Below are 25,677 nucleotides of genomic sequence, written 5' to 3'. Positions count from 1 at the left end.
GTCAGTTTGCCCCACCATCCCATGCGACGCAGTGACTGCCTCCACACCGCAAAGACCACTCCGGTGACCGATGGCAACCCACGGCGTAGGCGAGCGGAATAAAGAATGGTGTGGAGCGTGCGGTCACCCATGAGCAACCGTTCCAGGGCATAAGCCGGATCCCTCCTATCACCATACCACCATTCATTAAGGACAAGCAGTTGGGAAGCTTGGTAGTAGGAAAGGAGGTCCGGGGTGGCCAAGCCGCCACAATATGTGGACAGAAAGCACGTCCTCAAAGCCACCCTGGCCGCACCGCCACTCCACAGGAAGCGGCCCAACACCGAATTGACCTGACGGAACCACTCCAGGCCAATGGGGTGCGGGAAATTCTGGAGTTGGTACAGGAGCCGCGGAAGCGCCACCATCTTGAAGATGGCCGATCTACCAAAAATAGTGAGTGGCATTCTGGACCATGTCTTAACATCAGCCTGGACCCGTTCCCACACCGGCAAGACTCCACGCGCCCAGGCCACGGCCCTCGACTCTGAAAGGAAGACGCCCAGATATTTGAGGCCATCCGATGCCACTCGCAACTCCGCAGCCCAGGGGTCGGCAACCACCCCACCACCCAGCACCCACAGGGTTGATTTATTCAGGTTGAGATGAAGACCCGAGACCCCGCCAAACTCCCGCATGATCTCCAGGACCCGGGGACCCGATTGCCGCAGATCCGTGAGGAAGAGGAGGACATCATCCGCGTACAGTGCAATTCTATCTACAAGATCCTCACTCCAGACGAAACCGCGCAACCGGGCATCTGCTCGTATCCGCGACGCCAGGGGCTCCATGGCGAGGGCGAACAGGTATGGGGACAGCGGGCAACCCTGCCGAGTACCGCGATCTATATGGAAGCGCCCAGAGGTAGCACCAGCCACTCGGACCGAGGCCGTCACGTTAGTGTAAAGGAGACGAATGTACGACAAGAAGACCGGCCCCAGGTTGAGGCGGGCCAACAGTGTGAACAGATATGCCCAGCTCACCGAATCAAAGGCTCGGTCCATGTCCGCCAGGAGGAGTGCCGCTTGTTCACTTCTAGCGCCCATGGCATCCACCGCTGCCTGCGCTCGTCGAATATTGTGCCGGGTGGCCCTGCGAGGCATGAAACCAGCCTGGTCGGGGTGGACCAGGCCAGCAATGTGAGGTAAAAGACGGTTTGCCAACGCCTTAGCCAGGACCTTTGCCTCTATGTTAAGAAGGGAAATCGGCCTGTAAGAGTCATGCCTGTCCGGCGCCCTGCCCGGCTTCAGAAATACCACTATTTCAGCATGACGCCAATCCGGTGGCAGCTCCCCCTGGGCCCGTGCCGCCTCCAGGGCGCGGCGGTAGTGGGGCCCCAACTGGACGTGAAACTTTTTGTAGAACTCGCTTGGGTAGCCACTCGGGCCTGGCGCCTTACCGGTATTTAGTTGACCTAGGGCTTCTCCGAGCTCCTCAGCCGTAAGTGGGGCGTCCAATGCGGTCCTGGTCTCATCAGGGACGGCCTGTGGCAGCAGGTCGTCAAGATATGCTGATACCCCGCCCGCCTCCAAGTGATCTCGGGGAGCGTACAGTGCCTCGTAATAACGGGCAAAGCTAGTCGCCAGCACATCCGGGTCGGTTACAACCGAGCCGTCATCTGCCGTCAGACCCGGCAACACCAGGGGCTGGAAGGTCGCCTGGCACAGCCTATGCAACATAGTACAGGACTTGTCGCCCCATTGATAGACCCTGCTACGCGTGGCGAGCCACGCCTGTCGGGCTTCCTCGTAAAGGACGGAGGCGTACAACTGTTGGGCCTGCAAGAGCTGCCTCACTATGCCTTCATCACCCCCGAGCCGGCCCCGCTGCTCCAGCCCCTCCACACGGGCCGCGGCGGTCGCAATGGCCTCTCGATGTTTCCGCCGAGCAGCCACGCACCAAGCAATGTCAATGCCCCGTATCGTGGGTTTCAGCGCCTCCCACACCACCATTGCATCCACATCCCCGACTAAATTCTCGCGCCAGAAATGATCAATCGCCTCACGTAGGTGATGCACATACTCAGGCCGCTGCAGCTGCCAAGATGACATCCGCCACCGAAACGGCTGTCTCGCAGCGGGGAGGGTCACGGTGGCCAGAACAGGGGAATGATCCGATAGGCCTCTGGGGAGGATCACCGCATCTCTGACTCGGCTCAGACAGGCACCCGGCACAAACAAATAGTCTAGTCTCAAAAAAGACCCATGCACCGCCGACACATACGTGAATTCACGCACAGCAGGATGAAAGTGTCGCCACACATCGACCCAGCCCAGGCCACTCGCAGTCGCACATAATTTGGTGGGAGCAGCAGCAGGGGGGGGATCCAACACAACAGGCACCCGCCTCAGACGATCCAGGCCCACATCCATAACCTCGTTCCAATCGCCTCCCACTATGGTCAGGGCCTCCGGAATCTCATCCCAAAGCGCGAACAGCCGCTCAGACAAGGCCCACTGTAAAGGGGGAGGGGCGTACACGCTACCAAAAACCACCTGTTCGGTGCCCAACCGACCTCTAATGAAAATGTACCGGCCCTGGGGATCAATCCATTGCTTTTCATGCACATAGGCCACCCTGCGGTGAACCAAGATGGCCACCCCCCGCGAGCCCCTCGTGAAGCCCGCATGGTACACCTGCTGAAATCCGAACCTCTGGAGGCTAAGGGCCTTGGAGCCCAGCATATGGGTCTCCTGAAGCAGCAGCACATCCACCATCTCTCTTTTCCCCCAACGCAGCACTGCCCCACGCTTGATTTTGTCCAGGATACCCCTCACATTCCACGTCACAACACGCAGGGTCTGTTGAGGAGGCATATTCGCAGTATCAGCCATGATCAAGACAGTGTCCATTATCCAGCCCTCCGTCCCACCCTGGCGCACCCCCTGAAGTAACAAAAGCAAGATCTATAGACACGTGTGGTCCCACCCTCCCAACCCAAACACTCAGTACCCCAACACCTCCCAGGCCCTCCCTAACCCAAACCTCCCCAAACTCCAACAACCAGGCAACCCCCCCAGCACCCCACACCCCCCACCCCAATACCTCAGAAAACCGTGAAGTATCTGTCGCGGCATGGAGAGACCCGGGTCCAGAACAGAGAACCCAGGGCCCACCATACCAATGGATCCCAACACCCCCATCAGCACACACTCACCCACCCCACACCAACACCCACTACTCGTGAGGGTCTAAGGCCCATAGAAGCCGCCACCCAAGCCCCGCAGTGGCTCATCCCAGAGCCTCAGAGTGTCTCAGGAGCATATAAACGTGCACAAATAATGTCACATGGAACAGTCTCACCAGCCGATCCGGTCCGGCATAGGGCAACACCAACGTCCAGACCCCGCCGGGATTCAGCTGCCAGCATCCGAGTGTTCAGAGTCAGGAGCGCCGTTAGTCTGCGTCGCACTAGCGGAGGCTGAGCGTTTCTTGGATCTGGACCTCCGATGTCGTCCCCTCCGGCTAGTACGGTCCGTCCGCTCCGGCGATGATCTCTGGGACCCGCCAGGGTCCAGCCCCGGCTGGGCATGTGGCCGAAGTCGCACCGTCTCGTCGGTCCAACGAAATACCTCCTCAGGTGTATCGAAGAAGTGCGTTCGGGACTGATGTACCACCCGCAATCGGGCCGGGTACAGGAGAGAGTATTGGAGCTTCAGGCCTCGCAATTTAGCCTTAGCGGCCACAAAGGATTGTCGCTGCTGCTGAACCATTTTCGTGTAGTCTGGGAAGATCATTATGGCGTGATTTTCATAAGTAAGCGAGCCCTTGTTCCTCGCCTCCCGCAGTATGGCATCGCGGTCATGATAGTTCAGCAGCCGAGCAATGACCGGCCGCGGACGCTCCCCCTCAGGCGGCCGTTGAGTCAGGGCCCTGTGTGCCCGTTCAATCACAAAGCATGCCGACAGCGTCCCCTCAGGGACCCAGCCCTCCAGCCAGTGGGTCAGGAACCGCTCCATGCCATCTTTCTCGCACTTCTCCGGAAAGCCAATAAAGCGGAGGTTATTTCTCCGTGCACGCCCTTCGGCATCCTCCACCCGGGCCGCAAGCGTCTTCTGGACACACTCCACCTCTGCCATTCTTTTCTTAAGGGCGCCGATGTCCGTTTCAGTCACCGAGATTCGTGATTCAGTCTCGGTAATCCGCGCCACTGCATTTCGGAGGTCCTGGCGAAGCAGCGTAACGTCCGCTCCCACAGCCCCAATTTTTGCATCAAGCATGTCCCGGGATTGGGTAATGGCCGCCAGGATTGCAGCGTTGTCCGGCCCTGAACCGCCACCGCCGCCGGACGCCCCGGCGCCACCACTGGGCCCGGCAAATTTGTCCATGGGGCCCTGCTTAGGCGGGCCCCCGCCACCACCCCTGGTCATGGCCGCTCACCGACACAGCGGAGCGTCACACTGGACGGGGCAGGCAGGGTCAGGAGGTCCTGGGCAGCGTGTCCACACCAACAGGCACAGGGAGCTCCCGGTCCCACGTCCGGGCGTCGGGTTCAGTGTCCGTCTAGAAAGTGCGGCAGGCCAATGTGATTCCGGTGCCACGACACTCAAGGCCCCCGGCTGCACACGCCTGGACGGGCCCCCACAGCACTGTGTCCCTCGCAGGTACCGGCGTGACAAAGCTCGAGGTCTCGGGCTCCACAGGACCGGACAGGCCCACACTACGCCGTGTCACCCACCAAAGTGCTCAGAACCAGAGGGGGCAGGGGGGGGGGGGGGGGCACCTCCGTACTCCCCCAGTAGTCCAGTGTTGCCAGGCTCGGCCAGGGTCCGTGCCGCCGATGCTACACAGCCGCGGGCCCACAGCCGCCCCTCGGTGGTCCCAAAATCAAGGTCCCCGGCCTCCAACCAGCCGCTAGGCCGCAGATTGCCGCCGGCGCCCCAGGGTCCCAGAGGGGACGGGCCGCCAGATCCAGGCACCGGAGAAGACAGGGCCCACCTCCGGACCGACGGTGTACACCAGGCTTCACCCACGGGCCCGGGGTCCAAGTGTTTCAGGGCCGTCCGGGGTCCGCACCGCTGACGTCACCCCCGGCGGCACTCCGGCAGATGTCACTCGGCGTCCCCAAAATCGAGGTCCGCGGCTCACGGCCAGGCGCCGGGCCGCAAACTGCTATCAGCGCCTCAGGGTCCCTGTGGAGACTAAGCTGCAGGACCACGGCACCGGAAAGAGCAGTGCACACTCCTGGAACGATGGCAAGAGCAATGAATCTCCTGCGGGCTCGGGGGCCAGGATAAATGATGAAGGTGAGTTCGGGCCGGCGGGAGCTCTGCTAAGCTGCGACCGCCATCCTCGCCCGTCAAGCCACGCCCCCATCATATTTTTAAAATACCATGAACAATACATATTTATGTCACAATGGACCTCTTTAGTAGAGCCCCCTCCTGAGTGGGTAAGTACGCTTATGCAGCCTTACGACAGGATTGAGATGTCTGAACTCGATGTAACTTAAAAAATGCTTTGTCACTGGGTGATGCAAGACTGTGATGTAACACCTTCCCAAGCCCTAGCAAAGGACTTTGATATGCATGTTGCGAGGATAGTAATGCTGGAATGACAACTGTAACAGGACCTCATATCAAGTCTTATCACTTGCGGGCTGTCCGGATCATCTAACACAGGCGCATCTGTAATTTTGAAACTTACTAGTCCAAGAGAAACAGAGCTGGAATTGCAAAAGGATCTACCAGCTCCAATTGATGGAAAAGCTCTCACCTAGAGATTCTTTCTCCAGGTGAAAAAAGAACAGTTTTTATAGAAAGCAAGCAAGTCTCTGTGTGGGTGCTCACAAGTTCAGCACATTATCTACCAACTCTTGATGTAGAAGTCATTTGCATGACTATCCTCCTTGCTTGCTTACAGCATATGCTATTTCAGTCTGGGGGGCTCATTTATGAGGCCCCTTGCGCCATCGGAACATCACTTTTTGTGACGTTGCCTGGCGCAGAAGCCTGCGTTATATTTATCAGGCAGCACTAAGCCACTTTTTTTGGCTTAATGCTGCCTGATAAATATCAGTCCCTTTAACGCACTGTTCTGCATTTAAGGGGCATGCCATGGGTGTTGCTGGGGGCGTTCCCCGCAGCGGTACAAAAGGGGGTGGTGATGGACGGAGCATCTGAATCAATCAAACACTCACACCCAGTCAAAAGATCTGGGTTTAATCCATCACTGTTCTTTAGCCCACTCTGCCACCCCAGTTCAGACATGGCTATATGCAAATCAGTCTGACCCTGTCCCTCATGGGAACAGTCCAGCCCGAACTGCCAAGCCATGTCTTCCCTGGACCGGAAACAAGCTTCCGAGGACTGGTTTCTGGCATTCCAGCCGTCTTCAGCCCGGCTTGCTTGAATCCAGTGGCAAGTGAGCAAGGGACTCACGTCTGAGCATACCTTGCCACACTTATGGCGGCCAAAAGCAGTACAAAAGGGAGTGGTGTTGGACGGAGCATATGAATCAATCAAACACTCACACCCAGTCAAAAGATCTTGGTTTAATCCATCACCGTTCTTTAGTCCACTCTGCCACCCCAGTTCAGACATGGCTATATGCAAATCAGTCTGATCCTGTGCCTCATGGGAACAGTCCAGCCCGAACTGCCAAGCCATGTCTTCCCTGGACCGGAAACAAGCTTCCGAGGACTGGTTTCTGGCATTCCAGCCGTCTTCAGCCCGGCTTGCTTGAATCCAGTGGCAAGTGAGCAAGGGACTCACGTCTGAGCATACCTTGCCACACTTATGGCGGCCAAAAGCAGTACAAAAGGGAGTGGTGTTGGACGGAGCATATGAATCAATCAAACACTCACACCCAGTCAAAAGATCTTGGTTTAATCCATCACCGTTCTTTAGTCCACTCTGCCACCCCAGTTCAGACATGGCTATATGCAAATCAGTCTGATCCTGTGCCTCATGGGAACAGTCCAGCCCGAACTGCCAAGCCATGTCTTCCCTGGACCGGAAACAAGCTTCCGAGGACCGGTTTCTGGCATTCCAGCCGTCTTCAGCCCGGCTTGCTTGAATCCAGTGACAAGTGAGCAAGGGACTCACGTCTGAGCATACCCTACCACACTTATGGCGGCCAAAAGCGGTACAAAAGGGGGTGGTGATGGACGGAGCATCTGAATCAATCAAACACTCACACCCAGTCAAAAGATCTGGGTTTAATCCATCACCGTTCTTTAGCCCACTCTGCCACCCCAGTTCAGACATGGCTATATGCAAATCAGTCTGACCCTGTGCCTCATGGGAACAGTCCAGCCCGTACTGCCAAGCCATGTCTTCCCTGGACCGTAAAACAAGCTTCCGAGGACCGCTTTCTGGCATTCCAGCCGTCTGCAGCCCGGCTTGCTTGAATCCAGTGGTGTTCCCAGCAACATCCATGGCCTTTTGACACTGCCCCAGATTTATGAGAAATCGTTAATCTGAGGCAGTGCCAAAAGCTTCGGCGCAACAGGGAGAAATATCTTTATTTCTCCTCGTTTTTCTTCTTTCTATGTATGCTGCAGAACAGCACACATGGAAAGAGGAAAAGCCTCCTGTGATTATTTTTGTACAGAAAGGTTTCCCTTCCTGTACAAAAATAATCATCCCCGGTGCATTCCTGCCCTTTTCTTTTGCCGTAGGGAAGCACAGCAGAAAGTCCTGCTGCTCTTCCCTACGGCAAAACCTCATACATGAGGCCCTGGGTTTTTTGGAGGTACTCCCTTTCAGGGATAGCTGATGTCTGGAATCTCATGTCTAAAACTATTGATGCTACAAGACAACATGAACCCAGGAAAGACATAAATGTTTTCACTGTGATTGTCTGCTGTCATTCTCCTGAAAATTGATTTAGCTCAACTGTTATCCGGCAAGAAATTGAGTCTAGATAACCCGGACCTCGGAAGAGATGTTCCATCCCCCTTGTAAGACCGCCATCTTGATAGGAGTAAAAAAGTATTCGCTGCCTGTCACATATGCCTCCGCCGGGGCAAGGCACTTCATGAAGCCAATCGGCACCAATAGTAAATCAGAAGGACGGGCTTTCCATTTTCGATGGGAATGTTCCATCTTGAACCGTAGGAATTATTGATGAATGCTGTAAATAGGAATGTAAAAATATTTGCATTTAAACCGTTTGCAGGAAAGATAATTACCGTGGAGACGGTATTAGAAGTTTATACTTTCAGATCAGAGGAGCGGTTTACTGTGCAGTCGCAAAGAACAGTATACAATAAAATCCTATGGAAAAAAACCGACCTTCGGTAGTGAAAACTGTGATTAAACATTTTCCTAATTGTACTTCCATAGATAATTCTGAGTCAAGAATTGCATATTGCATTAAGCTGAGGAAAACAAGCTTGGGGTATTTTGGCTTCATATTGCAGGTAGGGGTTGGCGGGCCAAGAATTATTGAAACTTTTATATTAATAGATATGTGATAACATCGATTCCTCCCTCCCCCTGCCATGAATCTTTCCTCTGCAATGTGTGCCTATATTACATTTAAATAAACTCAATTAATGAAACTTGTTTTGAATTTAATTAAATGCGATGTGTTGTGGCTAAGGCTAATAAAGTAATGTATTAAGTGTTATTTGTTTGAATGTAACATGAGAATTATGCTAAAATAATGGATCATGGCTCTTTCACAAAATATGTATAGTTCCCTCTGTCCTCCTGAAATCAAGGCACGTTGCACGGCTAAAAAGCCTTAAACACGTGCTGCAATCCATCAGGGGCAGTAATAAAGCTTTTAAAGCCATCTGGAAAGAGGCTGTCACCTCTTCAAAGCCTGGAAGCAGTAATCAACCTGTAAAAGATGGGCCAGGAAGCTCTGCAGACTGTGTGATACTGTATTTCATTCTAAGAGTAGAATGTTTCATATCATTTCATCCGTTTGTACCTTAAGCAGATACATTTTTTTAAATCAACAGGTGATGCACTTGGTGTAAAACCTTAATTATAGAATTTTTGTCATACCAAAAACTTCCAGTTGTTACTGCAACGTAAATATCCCCTGCACATTTTCAGTGGTGTTCATACCCTATTAAGCAACACCTCCGGGTATACTCTGAAAAGCATTTCTTTTGTTATTTCGAGGCAGGTATTGCTGGTTTTGCTGTTGTCGCCGCCTATGGACTTTACCGACTGAAGGCCAGAGGGAGCATCAAGATGTCCGTCCATCTGATCCACACCCGCGTGGCAGCGCAGGCCTGTGTGGTGGGAGCCACAGCTCTGGGTAAGTAAGCGCAGTATTGAGGGGTGATGAGGCCATGCTGCCAGCCCCCTCTACTACAAAGCCAATCCCCTCAATCACTAGTCCGGCGGATTAGAAGAAAAGCTTTTTAGGCATGAACAGCTAGATTCATCAACGTAAAATCGGCTCGCAAAGGGCTAGAGTCTGAGAATCTGGCCCTTTGCAAGCGCAATTTTTGCATTTGGGATTCATCATCCCAAATACAAAAATCGCTATTATGGAATTCGCAAATTTGCGAGGAATTGCATTTAAGGAATCTCTATTTGAGTTTCCTTAAATGCAATTCATTAAACATTTAAAAATTGCGAATTTGCAATTTTGGGCCGCTATTTACCGCGAAGTCAAACCTCGTGGTAAATAGCAGAAACTTAGAAAAATGCACTTAAGTGCATTTTTCTAAGTTGCATGCTACACACACACATGTCCTTGGGACATGTGTGTGCGTAACACCAGCATCCTATATCATTTCAGGTGTGCAACAGGGTGTCCTTTGGACACCCCTGCACCCTTGAAATCGAAAACTCAACATGTGAGTCGCTAATAGCGATTTGCACATTGATATGTCTTCCCATTCATTCCTATGGGCCTTTAGGCCCATAGGAATGAATGGGGAGTTATTCCTTATTTGCAATTAGCTAATCGCAAATAAGGAAGATGTAGGAATCGCTATAAATTTTGCCATTTCTACATGCATCCCGTTTTGCGAGTATTTAATAGCGATTCCTTAATAATCGCTATTAAGGACTCGCAAAAGAAGAGCATGATGAATCTGGGGGGGAAGTGTTTATCGTGGCAGAAGAAGTCCATGCAGTAGTCATTCAAATCATGCGAGGGATAGCGATAAAAAAAAGTGGCACTGAGAAAGAGATAAAATAAAAAGCGGAGGTAGAAATTGAATAAGTAAAAAGACAAAGAGAGAGCAAAATAAATAAAATTAGAGGTAAAGACTGAGAGAGAGAGAGAGAGAGAGAGAGAGAGAGAGAGAGAGAGAGAGAGAGAGAGAGTGTGTGTGTGTGTGTGTGTGTGTGTAAATTATTCTAACACATAAATCAAAGCTCAGCATTGAATCGGATAGGATAGTGGCATAATAGACTCTGAAAAATGTGTTTAACTTTAAAAATAAAAAATTATTGGCTTGTTTATTTTATAGGGATAGTGATTCAATTACCTAAATTAATAGAAGAGGAAATGTCACTTAACAGGCTTGTGAAAAGTTAAAGGTTAGGTAAAACACCTTAGTTGTCAGGAGTTGCTTCAACTTCACACTCTCTAAACTAGATTGAGACGGTACAGATCCTGGGGCCACGCTCTGTGTGGAACTCACAGATAATCTTTTTAGCACCTGAATGTTAATTATTTGAAAGGAGGGCACTCTTTCCATGAGTTGAATCCCATATACTTTGTCAGACCTTCCTTTAAGCTTCATTTATAGATGGGGAGCTCAGGGCAGGAACAGTATTTAGTACTGTTGTTCCTTCTCACAGTCACAGGGTCCTTTAACTGTTGCAAGCAAAGGTTAACATGACCACTCTACTTTCGTTGACCAGTGGTACTTGTGGTCACGATTTCCTGGCTTACTTTAGAAGGTGGTTAGGAGTTTAGGATCAGATGTAATATAACACAAGGTTTCTTACAATGAATACAGATGAATGTCTAGTGAAATTTATATCTTTGAAAAGGAAAGTATTTTTATTTCAAAGTAGAAACAAGCATTGGTAATGCATCGATTTTGCCTATATAATGAATAAAAAGCAGTTTTCATCAATCGTCGTCCTGGAGAAGGAAAGAGCTCCCTTACAGATAACATAGTAGTGGAGAGGATGTGGTGCAGCAGCCAGAGCTGCTGACTTGAGAGTTGGGGAGCCTGGTACAACTCTCGGCAGTGCCACCAACATCCTGTGATTCTATGCAAATAACTTAATCTCTCCATGTGACAAATTGTTACATAAATATGCTGCAAGAGTAAAAGGCAAAACTTTATGAAAATATAGTTCCACCAAAGCGGATGGTAACAGTATTTCTGGGGCGGGAAACTGATAAAGAGAAGAAGACAAGGAACAAGAAATGGTAATTGCAGGAAAATATGCTAAAGACAATAGAAATGGAGGAAAGGTAAGTAGCACGCACGGGAACCAATGAGAAGCCAGGAATGGGCTTAGGACTGTGTTCCAGGTTTGGTCTCAAATTCAACCTCAGTGCCTTCTTACTTCAATCAATACATTTCCAACAAACAGCTTCAACCAAGAAGATTTGCTGCAGAAAAAGGTTTGACTGTGGATGCAACTTAGCCAACAAGGCCCCTCTACCTTCAGTCACCCAGCATAGCCTGACAGCGTTCATTTCTCCTTCAAAAACCTTCCTGAAAAGATTAATTATCCCCTCCCACCTTCCTCCCCCAGGGCACCAGTCTCATTGGAGATAGCTACCTAAAATGCACTCTCCCACAATCAGTCTGAAGGAACTCGTAGAGTTGGCAAGAGCACTGACCTCAAAGACTACAGAGATTGTTCACCTAACCACTGCTGCCAGTGCACAGATAAGATCATACCCAATAGGAGAGCAAAATGTGAAACTCAATACCCTCAGGATACCGCATCCATATCATTAACTCCATTAGGAGACAATCATACTGTATATTAAAACCAAACCAGAACAGCTGTCAGAAAATGTTGTTCAGATTGCAACAAACCACAATCAAGGCAAGCAACCACCCAAACAGTCCACCCTAAAATGTGTGCTAATAAATGCTGTGTCCACCCAATCTCACACAAGTGAAATGTTAAACCTTATTTTTCTCATAGGTTAGATCTTCTATTCATCACCAAAACCTGGTTGTCACCAACTTCATAGTTATTGCAGGCTATATCCTCCTACACAAAGACAGACTCAACAGGAACAGAGGTTAAGAATATAATGTCCTTTGCCACGGGTGACTCCCCATCATTACCATCATTCAAATACCTCTCAACCACTATTTGTCCAAACTAAAACCAAATTGCTAACTTTCGTGCTATTTAAAGCCCACCCTGGTACAACACAGTATTACACAAACACTTCAGTGATCTTCCTACCTCCATGATGGCATTATATTCCACCAATATCGTTTTAGGTGACATCATCATCCTGTGGAATACCAACAAAAATAATCTGTCTGTACGAAACTGAAAGAAATCTGCTCACTGTGTGACCTATCTTAACTTTCCTCACAGTCTACTACTACTAAATGAATCCCCCTAGACCTAATAATGCCTTCCCCAAACCATTAAACTAGATGCTCCATTCATGATTGATTGGTCACACCACCAAGCTTTACCATTTCACATCATCTCACCATCTTCAGAACAAGGGTCAACTGAAAACATCTATCCACCAACTCTCAGAAGAACTGAAAACGATATCAACATCGACAAACATACACATCTCCACAGAAGTCCTTATAAACTACTACACACCAGTCATGTGGCACACCTACAACAAACTAATTCACAATCCCAAAATCCATCAAGGAAAAACCTTCAGTGCCCTGAAACAACAAGTAACTTAACACCAGCAAAAGAACAACTAGAAGAATGGATAGACCCTGGCGGAAACTCCAGATTCTGTACTCCCTTCAAAGCCCCAAGAAATCAAAGAGAAATACTCAAAAACCTAGACCTTCAGACAACGGCCAAGTTATTTACAAATCAGATCAGTAAGGCCTTGAACCGCCCCAGAATTCTCTTCCAAACAACCATGACCCCTCAAACCATCTTCTACAGCTGCTAACAACTATCAACTACCTGGAGCACTGTTCTACCTCTTGTCAAATGGCCAGTTAAAGAAAGAAGGAATCACAAGTTCAGCCAAAACTGCGAATACCATTGCTAACCTCTTTGCAAAAAAGAGCCAACATATAAATATACAAAGAAATAAAAAACCTTCCCTGGCAATGGACACATATGAATGAATTAACATATATATAGCATTTCCATAAACCAAATAGGATAAAATCACATCTTGAGTAACAACTTTCGCTGTTCCATAGGCATAAAATAAAGAGTCATTCTGAGATGTCATAGTACTAAGTAGAAAGAGGCCAGAGTTTTCCAATCTGGTGTGGAAAGGAAAGCTGGTCATCAACTATAATTCTCATATTATAGACTTGATCAATCAGATTTAGAGGAGGGATACATCAAACTGACCACATAGCCTCTGACTAGAAAGCATAAGGTGCACCTAATAGAATAGTCTCTGTTTTATCAGAGTTTCACATGAGATTATTTTCATGTGGAAACTTCTCAAAGGCAGTTAGTTCTGAAATGCCAGTTGAGGGTGTGGTTTATTATCAGCAGAATTGAATCTGATCAGCAATTGAATGTGAGCTTCATAAGCATGATATAATAATCTAAGGACTAGGACAGAAGGAGAAACCTTAGAGAACTCCAATATTAACCGAGTGAAAGCGGTAGCAATATGTGGGTAGTGATACTGCTTGTTCACTTTTTGCAAAAAAAGAATGGCCAGCACAGAGCACTGTAGCTCACCCCCACCATCTGAAATCCAGAGATGAGCCAGTGTCAAATGCGGCAGACAGATCCTATAGTTCAACATTCTAGGTAGAATAATTCCAAAATGGTCAACATTTAATGTGAATAACACATATTACGGAATCAACAAAACTCTACACTGACCATCCCAACTCAGACATGCTCTTAAAACCTGCACCCAGGACATTGTATGTAATGTAATGTATAGTAATGTAATGTATAGGCATTTATATAGTGCACTACTTACCCGGAGGGTCCCAAGGCGCTTCGACCGCTGCTAAACCCTTCCTGGCTTACCTGAGAGATGGTCCCTTAATCGGTATCTCCAGGGTGAGACCAGGCATCCCCGGCGGTCTGGTGGGGCCGTTAGTGAAGATGAGGCAAGCTAATGCCCAGAGTTGCCGAGTGTGAACACTGATCAGAGTGGGCACTGAGGCGAGAGAATTATCGAGTCCGCTGACCCTGGTCCAGAAACCTGCCGCGCCGGGAATCGAACCCTGGTCCCGGGCCGTCCTCTGCTCTCGGGTCTGCCGCCTCTGCTTTCCTTTTCCTCAATACTACCAACTCCTCTCTATAAGAAGACGTTTTTCCCTCCCTCTTCAAAATATAGAGACATCACAACTCTACTGAAAAAAAACAAGCATGGACCCAATGACTTCCAAAACTTGGGGGCAGTTTCCCAATTATCTGTCAGTATTCTGCTGTTCAGCCTCCAGTTGGAGTTCATGAGAATCAGATGATGTTCTACCAGAGAGCACTGCCTGGCATGCCTCCCACGACAGTCCTGGTGTTCACACGGTCAGTGATGCATTCTGGTCCATGTAGTCCTTTCCTTGGCCAGACTTAACCAAGATAAAATCCCGGAGGTGTTATCCTCTTAGTATTCACGGTTCCTGGTCCAAACGGGCCAACGCATGTAGGCTTTCCAGAACTTCCTGTGTCTCAACTCTGAGCCACACTCCGGTCCCTGCTTTCCCTGTTTTATTTTTGTGCCTCCTGGCTCTCCAAGTTCCAATTCTACCTGCAGTCTCCAGGTAGAGCCAGTTAGAGCTCTGATTCCCAGCACCTGACTGTTTGCTTTCACCTGGCTTTCTGCACCTGTGCTCCTCCTCCTGAGCTGCCATCTACATTTTCCCTCTGAGCTCAGTTCTGGCAACCATTTTATTACTGATATTTTATGACTCTGGTTGGACTTGCTGCTTTGATTGTAGTCTCATTCCTAATGTATGTAATTTTGTACTTTTCATCGTTCCCTGATTTTCCAGTTTATCTTGATGCAATAGCGCCTCTGCTATCCGATGGTATAGTTACACTTGTTATGTTTCCAGTGTTTCTTGTTTTGTCTGTTTAATTCCAATACTGTTTGTATATTTTACCTTGTAGTCCAGAGAACAATCTCTTTTCCTTGATTTTGATTTGCCTATCTTCCTAGGCATGTCTTGTTTTCCTAGTTAGGGTGATCTGTCTGCTCTCTCGGTATTGTCTCACTTTCCTCATTTAATGTTTCATAGAATCTGTCCCTCCCTCTATTGAACCCCGTTTCTGAATTATATTCCTGGTGCTTCATTGAATTTCTACTCTCTTTTGCTTGAGTTCCAGTCTTGTGGTACAAGTCTTCTAGAGGTATTGTCGAGTTTGGGCCAATATTCAACGCCCAGGCTGCCCCATCCTGCTCTAGTCATCAGTTTCTGTGCTGTTCTTCCAGTTTTCAATTACTCCCTTGTTTATGCTAAGAAACTGCTCCTGAATCTATTTGCCCTACAGAGTATATTGAATTAATAATCGACTGTTGTTGTGAGCAACTCGAAAGTAGCCAGACAGCACCACCTTGTGGCAGACTGTCGAAGCATCGGTGTTGACAATTAAGTGCTGGAGCCAAGCACCGGAAACCACCGGCACAAATTAAGCACAATTTAAAATGGAATACGTACCCAACATCACCAGCTTAAAACTATTTGTGGAAAACCTTTCAAAAGGGATGAGCATATTCTCTATCAAACTCAGCCCCACTAAAACTAAGTTGTCCTTGAGTCTTAGATATCCAGGCAGATCGTTCCAGATTCTTGGGGGCAGACATGAGAAGGCCTGGTTCAGTCTGTTGGTCTTTCCTACTTTCAGGATTTGCAAAATCAGAAGTAATTGTTTCTAATGCTTTTCCTCCTTTTTGTAATCATGTGTTTGTCTTTCAAGACCTATGTCTATGTCTTGTCATTCAAGACCTATGGGTGTATCAATTTATGTGTGAGGTAGGTCACTTTAAAATGGGTTCTGGCACCTAGTGCTGACCAGTACAGATCTCTCATGATGGGAGTGATCTGATCTGATATCTTGGCACCCTTGACAAAATAAACAACCATTTGTGCGATGGCTTTGAGGGGGCAAGTCCTGATTTGCGAAGACTCATAAGTATTACATTACCTCCATTGAGGTCTGACCAGTGGCTCAGAAGTCCCTGGATGGAACAGAGGGTTGAGTTTTTTGCGAGGGTGGAGGCCTGAACAGTGGTCATGAAGTTGTTGGGAGGAAGAGACGGTTTGAGTTTTTTTTGAGAAGGTGGATCTGGATTGAGGGAGGTTCAGACTCATTTAAAAATGTGTGGAGTCATAGACATATATTGAGCAACAGTGAATCCTAGGTATTTTGTGGTGCGGACCAATGATGGAGTGAATTTTAGGTCAGTGGGACTTAGTAGCCTGTAAAGGACTGGGTGTAGCGGGCTTTCTGAATGGAGGAAGAATTTAGGAATATTAGTTTGCTTTTCTTATTTTCTGTTAGGGTGTTTTGTTATACTATGTTATTCCAAGCTTTTTTGATTGGGACTTAATAGGAGCATTGTGAAAGATGGTTGCGAAGTTTGCAGTGTGTATAATATGCATTGTATTTGTGGGCCAGTGTGTGTTTGTGAAAGTTAGCCATGTTGAATCTTGGGAAATACAGGTTAGTGGTGTGTTGTGGGTAGTGAATGAGGATGGTTTTGCATCAAACAAATCAGTAACTGTTGTGCACTAACTGATTGGGAGCTGTAAAAGAGTGGCGATGTTCTGGGTGGTGGGAGTAGGTCATGTTTGTATTTATTAATAGGCTATCTAGTATCCATGGCCGCTACCATTTTCTAGCAAGAAAAAACAGGGTTTGAGCACTTTTCTGAATATTATGTCATCTAGGCATGAGCGGATGAAGATGAACAGTGTGGTCCAGCATGGCAGAGAAAGGTTTCCTGCCTTTTAAAAAAAAATTAAATAGGGAACGGTGACCCAAAGGGCCAAGCTGGATCTCAGAAGTCAGTCAATTGGTGTATATCAACTTTTACTTACAAGGTCTCTGTACACTTTCTGCATTACACTGGCATGTGACACAGAGGGCATTTACTTCACCCATTGGACTGTTGGCAACTAATTACCAAATGTAGTTTATGTTAGGCTCTGGAAATGTTTTCTATGGTTGTATGTGAAGAAAACATCTGTTTGCTTTGCATCCTCTTGCTGGTGTTTGATGTATTATATATCAAATGCAAAAACCACAGTTGATGGACAGAATGCAGAACAATGTCATACATTCACCCCAGTACAGAGATCTGGGCCTAAATCCATCGTTTTTTTGCACTCCACACCACCCCAGTTCAGACATGGCCATCAACTGTGGTTTTTGTATTATATATCAAGGCATAAGAAAGGTGATTTTGCATAAAGTTGACATAGTGCATGGATAGTATCATTTATGTTTTTGTGGATACGACTGGAATGAAAGGATGCATCATGGGGTGTCAAGGAGAAAGAGGAATTGTTTGACCATATTATTAATGTGTGGTTCTAAACGTAGGTTGCAATCCATGAATGAGTCCGTTTTTTTTAAAAAAAAAATTTTGGTAAACCTTTATTGTACATATAGCAATACAATCGCGGGCAAGCAAAGCAACAAGATCATAAGCATACAATATTACATCCCCAAACTGCCCCGTTGTAGCTCAGGATAATGTTCGTATTATCGAATACCAGGATAGATGAGGTTTCTTTTTTCTTTTGGGATTCTAATGCACAGGATCAACAGCGAGCAATCTTTCAAAGTCTACAGCCATTTATCAAATCGAACAAAGGCGACCAAGTGGACAGTTAAGGTGGGAGTAGGTACGACAAAATCAGCTCCTAAGGGATTGGGGAGTCACGCCATCAGACCACAAAGAAGCCGCCGGACATGGCGCCCGGAGACAATTCCCCAACCACTGAACGAGTCCACAATCACCAGACCTCCTCACGACCATTGCGGTCAGCACTGTGTCGGTATCGAAATCCTGGTCCTCCAACGCCCCCGTATGTACCTGGGTAGGCAGTCCACTGTGGTCGGATGCTGGGTGTGGCGCAGTGCCCCGCACTCGGAAACAATCACGGCCAGTCGAGGGCACATCAGTTGCAATGGCATCCAGCCGGCTCCCCAGGTCCTGGGCACTGTTATGCAGTGCAGCTCGCAAAACACCTAGAGCGCCCAGAATATCGCTGATCCCCAGCGGTGCCCCAGGAAGAAAGGATGCAGCATGTCTCTTCACCCGAGGCTCACGGGCATTTAATAGCCCTCGAAGCTGACCGCCGTCGTCCCATGCGACCAGCTGATCACCCCGCCGACACTCTACCAAGTACAATCGGGCCGGAGGCATAATGGCAGCAGGCTCCATTCCGTCACCATACACAGTGCTGTTTCGATGTCGGCAAACACTTGGACCCTCAGTCGCGGTCCAGGGTCTTCAGTTACAGGCTCCGATTACGCGAGACATAAAATGGCTCCCACCACAGCGCAGGGCGAGATGAAAGGACTGTCCGGGCCGTCTACAAGCGGGTAAGCTGATACATTGTAATACCCACAGCTGCGATACCTTCCAAGCGTGCAGGATCGCAGGGCAGATTAAATCTCCGCAGTGGGGAGCGCAGTGCGGCAACCCCTCTCCGGCCGACCGACTCCTCCCCGTCTGCGACGGCCGCTGTTGTTGTGGCCGGGGCTGGCCGTCCCTCACGCACAAAGACCCGGTCTCACAGCCATTAGGGGTCGGGGAAGAAGCGAGGACGTTTCACCACCGTTACCGCCAGAAACACGCCGGGGAACACACCATTGGGATCAGTCTCGCATCCCCGTTCCAAAAACTCGGCTCAGGTGCAGGATGGGCTGCAGGATTCAAAAGAAAGGCGAGAAGGTCGGCGGAGCCGAGGGTTTAAGCGGCCATCATGGTTGCAGGCTAGGCTCCTCCCCCCAATGAGTCCGGTTTTTGACTAGCTTGGACCGTGAAAGACATTCACCTACGCTGTGTCAGCAGGGGTCAGCCTGGAGGCACAGACTTGGTAGCCGCATGTGACAATTTCTGTTGACACATGGTGAGTTTGAGGTTAGTTCTATAACACTCCGGTTGATCTCACGTCGATTTGCAGGAACATTTGGGATGTATTTGGAAGCTGTTGGGTTTGAAGATGATTTGTGTATTGTCAGGATAGTTTTGACATCCAAATGAATAAATGAGGGTGTTTAGAGAATTCATTTAAACACTGAAGAAAGATGGCAGATGATCAAGTCGTGGGGACCCAGCATGTAGGTTTACAGGTACCCGAGCACTAGGATGTGACAAGAATAGTTTGTGACTTGTTGGTTAGGAAGGAGGTACTCTAGAGGAGAGTTGCACTCTGGATTCTAAGGTCTTCTAGTCTGGATGGAAGGATGTGATGGATTATGGTTTCAAAGACTCCAGAGAGATCATGGATGGATGGGATCCATATGTTGTTGCCAGCGCTACTTGTTTCAAACCCGTTGTATGTGCTTCAGGCATCTGGGTGAGTTGTTTAACTATGTAGTGTTTAGGAATTTTACTGTGAAGCATGTATTAGAGATGGGTCTCAATTACTATCTTTATTCCATACATGCACGGTTGGAAGGGTTGTGCGGATCTTGTCCAGGGGAATCTGAGCACATTTACATTCTTGAAGTGATATGGAACCACATGCTCTAAAGTAAAAAGTTGAACAGAGTGCAGAATTGTTTATATAGAGAGGGTAAAGCAAGGCGATGCGTATACATTCACTAGGGGCATGGATCGAGGAGTGAACCAGCGGTCGTGATTATCTTTATATTTCTCATACAACTTAGAGACAGGGAAAAACAGCTTCGGTTTGTAGTTCTCTACTTGAATCAGTGGTGTTCAAATTCCTTAAGTATGTATAGATCGTGTCAGTGTTGGTGTCAGATTTAGTAGATTTTAGTAGTTCCAGCCCTTTTCCAATAAAAGTGAAACTAGCCTTCTGAGAAGTATTTATTTATTGATTTATTTTCTATAGCATTAACGAAGGCAAATTTCGAAGGGGCGTCTGGCCTACGCCTTAACAGGGCGAAATCCCTCATTGTTGCCCTGAGGGGCGATACAGCTTTGACTGCCTAGAAAGCATACATCCCTATACATCAGATCAGCTTTAAATACCTGGGAGTGCATGTGGCAACTATACCAGAAGTCACTCGCGCTCTTAACTTGATGCCCCTCTTATGCGGTACTCAGGCTAGCCTGAATATGGGGTGAAACCTCATGTTGAACCTCTTCGGCAGAATGGCACCGATAAACATTATGATATTACCCTACTTTCTCTATATATTGCAAAACGTCCTGCTTCATTTCCCGAATGCATGGTTAACGAATGTGTCGTCGATGTTTCATTCTTTCCTCTGGCGCGGGCATCCGCATACTACAGCCCAGGATACAGGCTGTTGATGGGTCTATGAGGGTGGGATCGGGCAGTAGACACCAGTCTATATTATTGGGCCTTCCAGCTTCAAATCATAAATGACTGGCTATCGGTCGGTTGGAGCGACCCAGCCTGTCAGTTGGAACTTAGTGAAATGGGCCTCAGTGGGGTAATGGACTATGTGTACGGGTGCCTGCTTCCCCTTTCACTTCCAGCGGTCACAAGGGGGGTCTTTCTGTTGTGGAGAGCGGCCCTTCGTTTTATGTGGTGAATCTGGCACCTGTGGGGCTGCCCCCCGCCCGTGCAGAGGCCGCTGATTAACACACCTAACAAGACTTGAGGGTTTTTTGATCGGTATTACCACACTGGACGATGTTTGACATGGGTCAAATGTATACTTTTCAAGACCTCCAGGCACAGTTCTCCCTTTCCACCACCCAATTCCACTGCTACCTCTAAATAAGGCATGACATTGCCCTTCATTGTGAGGATCAGGAAGATCGGGCAGACTTTAATCCCCTCAAGGCCCTATTGCTCCTGGGGAGGTGGAGTAAGAGAGAGATTTCCCAGTTGTATCGTACCCTGGTAGATAATGCACCTGAGTTGTTGGACTGATTGCTTCAAAAGTCGGAGGGCAGGGTCAGAGAGTTACATGAGGTAGAGTGGCTTGAAGCTTGTACGGCTCCCAGGAAGCAGGTGATATCCGCACGACTCAGGTTAATCCAATTCCATTATTTCCACCCACCTGTGTGTCTGAACTCAGGTGGCAAAGTGACTAAAGAGCGATGATGGATTCAACCAGCATTTGTGGCTGGGGTGAGTGCCTGAAAAGTTTCAGCACTCCATCCATCATCTCCTGGTGTTTGCTTTGTTCGCCCTAATTTGGCAGGGTATGCCCAGAAGTGGGTCCCTTGCTCACTTTGCCACTGGATTCAAGCTAGCTGGTCTGATGAGGTGTGTTAACCCCAAAACCAGTCCCAGGATTCTTGTTTCCGGTTCAGGGAAGACCTGGCTTGTTCCCATGAGGCACAGGGTCAAGACTGATTTGCATATAGCTGGTCTGAACTGAGGTGGTGAAGGGAACTAAAGAATGATGATGGATTCAACCCAGATCTGTGACGGGGGGTGAGTGTATGAAAAGTTTCAGCACTCAGTCCATCATCTCCTTGTGCTTGCTTTGTTAGCCCTAAGTTGGCACGGTATGCCCAGACGTGGGTCTCTTGCTCACTTTGCCACTGGATTCAAGCTAGCCTGACTTATGAGGGGAATAAATCCCGAAACCAGTCCCAGGATGCTTGTTTCTGGTTCAGGGAAGACCTGGTTTGGCAGTTCGGGATTGACTGTTCCCATGAGGCACAGGGTCAATACTGATTTGCATATAGCTGTTTCTGAACTGGGAAGGTGAAGTGAGCTAAAGAATTATGATGGTTTCAACCCAGATTCTTGACTGGGGGTGAGTATCTGAAAAGTTTCAGCACTCCGTCCATCATCTCCTTGTGTTTGCTTTGTTCGCCCTAAGTTGGCAGGGTATGCCCAGACATGGGTCCCTTGCTCACTTTGCCACTGGATGCAAGCTAGCCTGGCTGATTATGGGTATTAACCCCGAGACCGGTCCCAGGATGCTTGTCTCCAGTTCAGTAAAGACCTGGGCTGGACTGTTCCCATGAGGCACAGGGTCAAGACTAATTTGCATATAGCTGGGTCTGAACTGAGGTGGCGAAGTGAGCTAAAGAACGATGATGGATTCAACCCAGATCTGTCACTGGGAGTGAGTGTCTGAAAAGTTTCAGCGCTCCATCCATCATCTCCTTGTGCTTTGTTTGCCCTAAGTTGGCAGGGTATGCCCAGACGTGGGTCCCTTGCTCACTTTGCCTCTGGATTCAAGGTAGCCTGGCTGATGAGGGCGGTTAGCCCGAACTTGGTCCCATGTAGCTTGTTTCGGGTTCAGAGAATACCTGGCTTGGCAGTTCGGGCTGGACTGTTCCCATGAGGTTCAGGGTCAAGACTGATTTGCATATAGCTGGGTCAGAACAGGGGTGGCGAAGTGAGCTAAAGAAAGATGATGGATTCAATCAAGATCTCTGACTGGGGGTGAGTGTCTGAAAAGTTTCAGCGCTCCGTCCATCATCTCCTTCTGTTTGCATAATTAAGGGTGTAGATACCCCAGGTAAGGTGCCCATTCGCTCTACCTGTCTTGCCCTTACAATGTCCCTAGATCTAGTGTTTTGGTGGCTCCTCCAGACCCTGAAACTAGTTCCTCAAGACCTAAGAAGTAGAAGGAGGAAGAAGACACCGTGTGGAGAAAAGTGACTACACCTACTGATTTGGCCCCAGCTATGCAGGCCTGTCTGCAACTTCAAAGACAATGCGAAGAGAATGATGTCTGTCCTGCAGCCAGCGACCTCCACAACCCCTGGGAGGGCTGCCTGCCTTTGTCACAAGGGCAGCAGCTCTTTCCTCAAGAAACCAACACAAAGGACTCTGGTGCCCTCCGGATCCGCGATCCCGGACCACTCTGCAACCGACACCTCTGGTCTGCGTCCAGGTGGCCCACCAATACAGAAATGGTTCCCCAGCAATCCTGAATCCAAGTCCAGAGTTGGCTGACCTTCCTGGACTCCACGACAACGCCTACAGTGTGAATCCAAAGGCTCCCAACGACCGCAGCGGCTCCGGTAAGGGAAACCTGACGTCCAAGGACAACCCTGCACCCAAAGCCCCTGAGCCTTGAGGAGCTCAATTGACCCTGTGACCTACAGAACCCAAACTTACCTGTGCTGTTGTTGTGATTTTTGTGAAGCATCCAGGTCGACGCCTGCAGCCAGTTTTCAAATCCAAGGTTCACCATTAACTTGTATTGGGTGCCCAACACCGTGTTTGCACCCAAACCCAGCCGCCTCTGTGCAGCTTGCGGTGTATGTTTGGTGATGCATTGAGGCCGCTCTGTGCTTGCCTAAACCTCCAAAGCTTAAACCTTGCAGCCGCTTTACTTACCTGCAAGCAGTGTGCCTTCAAGCACCCCCAGTCTCTATTGGGTAACGTTGGGCGCAACCTCCAGATTTGATCTCTACACCTGGCCGCCCCTGTGCCGCTGGTGGTGCAGTGTTTGTGCTTATCTGAACCATGCCCTCTGCTGACCCTGAAACACACGACTGAATTTGTAAGTTGCTTACTTACCTGCAAGACCGCAATATTCTTTTCCTCCATAGGTCAACATTGCTTAGTCTGAAAATTGCAGTGTGTCCACTTCTGAAACTGAAAATAATTCCTATTTTAAAACGTTCTTACCTTTTTGCGAAGATCTTGGTCTTAAAATAAATGTTGAGCAAAGCTTTTTTTTTTTTTTTAAATAAAATTGGCGTGGATCTCCTTTTTGAGTTGCCTGTGCACAACGAATGTCTTACACTACTCTGTTAGGCCTAAGGCTGCTCGCCCGCACGAACACAAACAAGAGCACTTTGGGTTTGCATTGAGCCCTGTACACTTCTGGAAGAATCTCTAGACTCTGTACACGGTATAACAACCCCGTGGTATACCATACACAGAACCAGCTTCCTACACCTACCAATGTAGAGCACTTAATACTTGATTGGGGTTCCAGTCAGTGGCATATACAAACAAATCTCTTATATAAACACTAAGAAAACAACTTTTCTATTAAGACTCTTTAAAATGAGGACCTCATTATTTCTATCATGCCTGGACCTCTGGATGGGACTGTGGGAAAAACTGGAGCATTCTTCCTGCTCTCCTCCCGCTGGGATTTCCGCTAATTATCGCACACAAACATACAGTGGTGGGAGCGGCCCAGGGAGAGTGGAAACTCGTGGCCTCAAAACACAAATATTATTTAATACCAGCTGTGTATGATTGGGACAGATGTGGGTCTCTGACTCTAACCTACAACTGTCACCAGTCACTTCATTGGTTGCTTTATCTGATCCTCTGCTGTAAGGCGCTGTCTTTTTCCAGGGCTTTTCATCCTTCTGCTGAAAGTACTGTCCTTTCTCTCCCACAGGCGCGATGTACAGTATGTACAAGGAATACGTGCTGCAGCCATCCCAGAGCCAGGCCCGGAAGTAGAAGAGGACGGAACAGGAAGGAAAAAAATGTGTCCACGGAGTGTGCCGGGTGCTCTCAGGAGAGTCTGCATCAACCGGGAAGGGGGTGCCCAGCTGCCCGCAGCCCAGACCTCTGATCTTGGAGGAATCCTCAAAGGGAGCTACGTCAATCAGTCACTATGTTAGAGCATCTATAGCCAAAGTAACAGATTTCATGCCCGGCTGCTCCTCTTAAAAGCTGGAGTGGCCGAGATCGTTGTACACCTCCTTTTAACAAAAAGCATATATTCTAAACGCTGGTGATATATACAACCATACACTAATGTCCCAGCCAAACTAGTGTTTGACTGCAATGGAAGAGCGCGTTAGTAATAAGAAATCCTTTCCTATCATTTAAGCAAAAGTAGTCAGTTGCTTATAGTGTACCATTTTGTGTATTCAGTAAAGAATAGGTAATTTTGCCCCAGTGTAATAATTGACATTTTAAACATTAACAAAGCTGCTTTTAAAGTGCAAAAACTAAACCTACTCACAGTATTTCATGACCCTATCCACAGCGGAACAGCTGCTGCTGCAGCATTGCCTTGAAACACCAGCTGTATGCTGCTGTAGGCCCAGATGAACCACCCGTCCTCACTCGGGCCCTTGACAGAGGTGCTACCACTTCAAAGAGAAGTGTTAAACAAGGAGCAAAACGAAATGGGACAGAGTGAGGACAGTAACGTCTAACTCTTCAGTCAGAGATCTGCCAAAACTGTAGCCCATTTACGTTGTCCTCTACAGGAGAGCTTACCCTAGTCCTCCAGCGGAGGTACCTTCCATGCTTTGAATGTCCTCCAGTGAACGACAAGGACAGTGGAAAACTCTTAAGTGCACAGCGGGCCCGTTGACCTCACAGTGAAAATGTTGCGATTTGATTGGAGGTCCTGATGGGACCATCCACGACAGCCATTTTAGATTCCTTGTGGTAAAAGCATTGCAGAGGAAAGAAACATGCTCAATACTAGTACTGATACGATCCTACTTCTGTAAAATACTAACCAGTGAGCATACAATAGTGGCTCAGGCAGTAGTCTATGGAAGAAACTATTGCTAGATGAATAGCGA

At 48.4% G+C, this 25,677-nt stretch overlaps 1 protein-coding gene across 2 annotated transcripts in view; it reads left to right on the top strand.

Annotated features, from left to right (window-relative positions):
• Positions 1 to 25,031, top strand: part of HIGD1B (HIG1 hypoxia inducible domain family member 1B) — a 132,755-nt gene extending 107,724 nt beyond the window's left edge. For both annotated transcript variants that reach the window (XM_086923885.1, XM_086923884.1), the window contains 2 exons: positions 9,124 to 9,258; positions 24,528 to 25,031. In XM_086923885.1, coding sequence (XP_086780011.1) covers positions 9,124 to 9,258; positions 24,528 to 24,592 — 200 coding nt within the window. In that variant the 3' untranslated portion in view covers positions 24,593 to 25,031. The remainder of the gene's footprint in view (positions 1 to 9,123; positions 9,259 to 24,527) is intronic.
• The last annotated feature ends 646 nt before the right edge of the window (positions 25,032 to 25,677 follow it).

The sequence above is a fragment of the Lissotriton vulgaris genome, chromosome 5 (genome assembly GCF_964263255.1).
Source record: "Lissotriton vulgaris chromosome 5, aLisVul1.2, whole genome shotgun sequence".
NCBI classification, from domain to species: domain Eukaryota; kingdom Metazoa; phylum Chordata; class Amphibia; order Caudata; family Salamandridae; genus Lissotriton; species Lissotriton vulgaris.
The sequence above is the reverse complement of the archived record's forward strand: the minus strand, read 5'-3'. Positions and strand labels throughout refer to the sequence as shown.